General features: G+C 44.2%; 1 protein-coding gene across 1 annotated transcript; it reads right to left on the reverse strand.

Annotated features, from left to right (window-relative positions):
• Nucleotides 1-327: 327 nt before the first annotated feature.
• On the reverse strand, nt 328-4,046 carry LOC116000207 (probable LRR receptor-like serine/threonine-protein kinase At4g36180). Its single transcript, XM_031240240.1, has one exon. The coding sequence runs from the start codon at nt 3,863-3,865 to the stop codon at nt 467-469; it is 3,399 nt and encodes a 1,132-aa protein (XP_031096100.1). The 5' UTR covers nt 3,866-4,046; the 3' UTR covers nt 328-466.
• Between the last annotated feature and the right edge of the window lie 1,108 nt (nt 4,047-5,154).

Here is a 5,154-nt window from a genome sequence, read left to right on the forward strand (position 1 = left end):
GCCTGCACTAACGGCTATATTTTCAGTGCTCCACCTCCCAAGAAATGCCCCTCTTCTGCAGCCACGTGACACCAACAAACCCCTATTTTTCCGCCCAGCTTTGTTCTCACTTGGCGGGAAACCCCCCCCCCCCTCCCGGTGGCCCCCACTGTTTTAATAACACCTCCAACTCATTCCGTCAGATACTCAGTCACTCTCCCCTGAGCCGGCCCCACCCACGGCGAGCCCAAAAAAAAAGAGTAAAATCTCATACCAATCCCGGCCGACACGGCGTGGCTGTGCCTTGTTATTTCAAGAACCGAAAGATTCAAACAAACAATAAATAAATAAATAAAATTGAAATTCAAAACTGTTGAATTGAAAAAACTAAACTGCTTTAGCAAATTCTTTTTTTTTTTTTTGGGTTGAAAATTTTCCCTCTAGGAATTACACAGCCAAAAGAATTGGAAGGAATGGAAGGTTTTTTTCAGGCGGGGGACGGTTGGCAGGTGGGATCGGCCGAGGAAGGGATGTCCGGTCCGAACCGGCAACCTTCGAGCATGAAGACAATGTCGGTCATGGTGGGACGGTTAAGGGGATCAGGAGCGGTGCAAAGCAATCCAACTTTGATCCCTAACAAGAATTCTTCCCATTCTGAGGATTCAGGGTCGAGCTCCAACAATCCTGGTTCTAGCAACTCCGAGATTTGGCCTCTCTGCAATTGTCTCTTCACCCATTTAACAATGTCTTCACTTTCCGTGAACATCACGGGCCGTTTTCCGGTGAGGAGCTCCAGTAACACAATCCCGAAGCTGTACACATCTGATTCTCTCGTGGTTTCGCCTGTTAGTCCTGCTTCGGGTGATACGTAGCCTAGGGTGCCAACCGGGGTTGAAGTAGAGGGCTGTGATGGGGCAGCCAATGTGAGCTTGTCTAGGCCAAAGTCTGCTAGGTGAGCTTCAAAGTCTGCGTCGAAAAGGACATTTTGGGGCTTGATGTCTCCATGGAGAATTGAGGATGTGTGAAGGAAAGCGAGGCCTCGGGCAATGCCTAGCGCGATGAGATGGCGCATTGGCCAGTTGAGAACGTGGCCGTCTTGGTGGGATGCTTCTTGCAGCAATGTGGCGAGGTTGCCGTTGGGCATGTAGTCATATACTAGGAGCCTGAGGTCCGGGGGGCCAGCATAGTAGCCCCGGAGAACTGTTAGGTTCCTGTGTTTCACTCTGCCTAGTGATTCTGCTTCTTTCCTGAACATGTTTTCGTCTAATGATCCATCCGGGAGCCTTCGGACTGACAGCACCATTCCATCGTTGTAACACGCCTTGAAAACCACTCCAAATCGCGTCCTGCTCAGCACGTTTTCCTCATCAAACTGCCTCGTGGCTTCTATGGTTTCGGCTAATGTGATCTTGTTGTTGAACATAACAAGCTTTGGTCCACCGTTTTCGCTGCTGAGACGACCCCCACTGGTTCTTGAACTAGCCCTGGCAGGGCTGTGTTTCTTCTCCCCAGCTGCTGCCTTTTCTTTGAGCTTATTGCGCCACCTCAACAAGCTGTAGGTGTAGAAGCAACAACATGAGGCTAGGAGAAGAGCTCCACTTGCAGCTATGGCTATCAACATAACCAGCCTATTCCCTTTACCATCACCACCTCCCTCGCATTCTTTGCTCAAGGGTTTCCCACACAAACCTTGATTGCCCGTGTAATCTGATGGGTCGTTCAAACGAGACCCCAACTTTGAAGGAATCTGACCAACCAGCTTGTTGTTCGACACATTGAAGCTTGCCAAGTTCAAAAGGAGAGTAAAATTTTCTGGGATTTCTCCGGTTAGGTTGTTACTAGAGAGATCCAAGATCACTAAATTTGATAGGTGGGATAATGACTCTGGTATGTGACTGGAAAGATGATTCGAGTCTAGTACCAGTGAAGTTAAGGATGAACAATTTGAGATGTCTACTGGGATTTCACCTGTGAAATTGTTCTGACCCAAATCAAGGATCCTCAAATGGGAAAGATGAGAAAGATCAACAGGGATTTGACCACTCAGAGAATTGGAATGCAAGCTCAGTACTTCAAGAACAGAACAATTACCCAACTCAGGAGGAATCAAACCAGAAACTCGATTGTTAGACAAGGAAAGAACAACTAATGACTTCAAGAAGCCAAAAGTAGAGGGAATGGGACCAAAGAATGAATTGGAAGATAGGTTCAAATACTGCAAACCCAATAAGCTACTGAAACCTTCAGGAACTTCACCAGATAACTTATTCTCCTGCAATGCAATCACTTGCAGGTTAGGCAAACCAGAAAGATCAAATGGCAATTCCCCAGATAAATTCTGCCTACTCAAATCAAGAGCTTCTAACTTGTACAGACTACCAATACTGCCCGGAATTCTCCCCGAAAAACCATTGCTACTCAAATTCAGAACAGAAAGCTGTTGTAAGTTCCCAATGCTGACAGGCATACTCCCAGAGAACTTGTTTGAACTGAGGTCCAGTGTACTCAAGCTGCTCAACGACATTAACTCCTCCGGCAAGGATCCGGTGAGAGCATTGCCTCCCAAGTCCAGATTCCCAAGATTAAGCAAATCACCAAAAGTTGAAGGAATTGAACCATTAAACTGGTTTCTACCCAGTGATAAACTAGTCAAGTTTCTAAGCTGACCTAAGAATGCCGGAATCCCACCTTTCAATTGATTTCCTCCAAGATCAAGGATCTTCAAACTAGTGCAATTAGTGATCTCAACAGGAATGACACCCTCAAACGAGTTATTCGCCATTTTCAATTCCTCCAATGCCCATAAATTTCCAATGGAACTAGGGATTTTGCCGGAAAAGTAGTTTCCAGAAACATCTAGAGAAGTTAATGAAGAATTGTTTGTCAAAAACAGGGGGAAATTGCCGTGAATGCTATTCTGCTGGAGATCCAACATTTTTAAAGTAGTCAAACACAGAGATGATTCAGGTGGTACAATATCTGTGAATGCATTAAAACCTAGCTGAACAATCCGAATAGATGGAGGATAAACCGAGACACTGCAGAACATCGAAGCCGGTATTGAACCAGAGAGGTTGTTATGCGATAGAGATATCACCTGAAGCTTCGGAAGCGCTCCGATGGCGGCGGGAATGACGCCGCTGATTGCGTTGCCTTGGGCGTTAAGATTGACCAGCGATGAGCAGTTGGCGATTGCGGAGGGCAGAGTCCCTTCCAAATCGTTGTCCGCAAGCCAGAGGTACTGAAGCTGCTGGAGCTCTCCCAAGCTCGCCGGAATCTCGCCGGACAAGCGATTGCTCGAGAGGTTAATGTACTGGAGCTGCGAGAGGCTCGAAATGTTCCTCGGTATCTCTCCGGTGAAAGAGTTGGACGAGAGATCGAAGTAGCGGATACTCTGCGGGAGGTCGCCGGGGATTCCGCCGGAGAGCTTGTTCCCGGCGACATTGAAGATTTTCAGGCCGGCGAGCTTCGAAACTTCCGGCGGAAATCCGCCGGAGAACGAATTCTCCTGCAGAAAAACGGAATGCAGGAGCGAGCATTTCGCGAGGGAGGAAGGAACGCTCCCGTTGAATGAATTGGAGCTGATGCTCAGCTTACGTAGCAAACGGAGGTTAGCGATTTGCGGGGTAAGCGGGCCGCCGAGCTGGCGCCGAGGGAGGTCGAGTTCACTCACGCGACCATTCTCACACTTCACGCCGCCCCAGTCGCAGGGAGCCGCCGGCGAGGACGAGTCCCAATCGGCTAGCGCGTCAAGCGGATCGTGAACACTGAGCTTGAAAGAGTTCAGCGCCTGGATCTCGGCTAGGTTCTCGGCGCTGCGCTGGGCGGCGCATGCAGAGGAAACGAGAACAATACAGAAAATCAGTGCAGGGAAGATGGAAGACATGGATGGAAACGGTATCGTTTCAGGTCTATACTGAGAACGAAGGGAAACAAGTACCCATACATACACACACAGAACCTCTCTCTCTATCTCCCTCTTTCTCTCTCTCTCTACTGTGTAGGTAAAGCTTTCTCTCTCTAGAGAACAGAGCAGAGCAGAGACTCAGAGAGTGACGAAGTATTTGTGTGATATTGTTAGTTGTTAATGGTGATTATGGGTTGGCACTTTTAACCTCTTATGGGTCGAATCATTGGGCCCTCATGTGAACTTATCCACGCCTAAAAAGAGGAAAAAAGAAAAAGGACATTTAAAATCCTTTAACAAGAAAATAAATAAACCCTGACATTTGGTCTAATTGCACTAAGTGGTTCTCCCATATGGCCATATAGAAGATCATAGATTTATGTTTCAGTGAGGATAGTATTAATTTTTGTACTTCCATAAATTAAAAGAGTAATTATAAACATATACTACATTGTAACATAACCAGTATCACTCAAAAACAATAAATAAACCAGTGTTTGACAATCTTTTCAAGCAAAACAGTAACCTTACCTCATATGAAATTGACGTGTTGTAGTGTTGTACTGTGTACAATGTTCACGAAAATGATACTCTAAAGTCTCCAACTCTGGTGTGCGGTTTAATAATTAATGATAAATCTCACTTAAAATTTATTTATAGTCACCATATAAAATATAAATATTCAAGATCTGAGTTTGAATTAGGTTTTTTTATGCATAAAAGTGTATCATTATTATAGTCTAACAAAACAAAAAACCTAAGGGTCTCTACGATTACTGTAGTTCATAGGTTTTCCTCGCCACCGTCACCTAACAAAATGGTACTCCGTATTTTAACTCAAAATAATTGTTTGTATTTATTAATTATTTATAGATTACTCCATACTATATAAATTAATTAAATAATAACGTGCACCATGAAAATAGTGAAAATAGAGTTGTGCAAATCTTGATCTCTTTATTCTGAGCCTTCGAGGTTCTTAATGAGCTTTTGGACAAGTTCATGGAGCCCAAGATATAATATGATTAAGTGAGATAACTTGAGTTATGATATATATATATATATATATCGTTGATTATGACTCACATGGTAAGATATACCATTTATGTTCATTTTTAATATACTATAAGTTAATTTTGAGTGCAATATATGTTCATTTTTAGATAGTACCAAAAAAATAAGTTATGATACATTAAAAATGAACATGTACCAAATATAACGAGTCTACTAAAAATAAACATGTATATTAGTGATTCAACTTACAATGT

Source organism: Ipomoea triloba, chromosome 12 (assembly GCF_003576645.1).
Source record: "Ipomoea triloba cultivar NCNSP0323 chromosome 12, ASM357664v1".
NCBI lineage: Eukaryota > Viridiplantae > Streptophyta > Magnoliopsida > Solanales > Convolvulaceae > Ipomoea > Ipomoea triloba.

Coding starts and splice junctions, on each gene's coding strand:
- LOC116000207 (XM_031240240.1), bottom strand. CDS start 3,865: ATGTCTTCCATCTTCCCTGCACTGATTTTCTGTATTGTTCTCGTTTCC.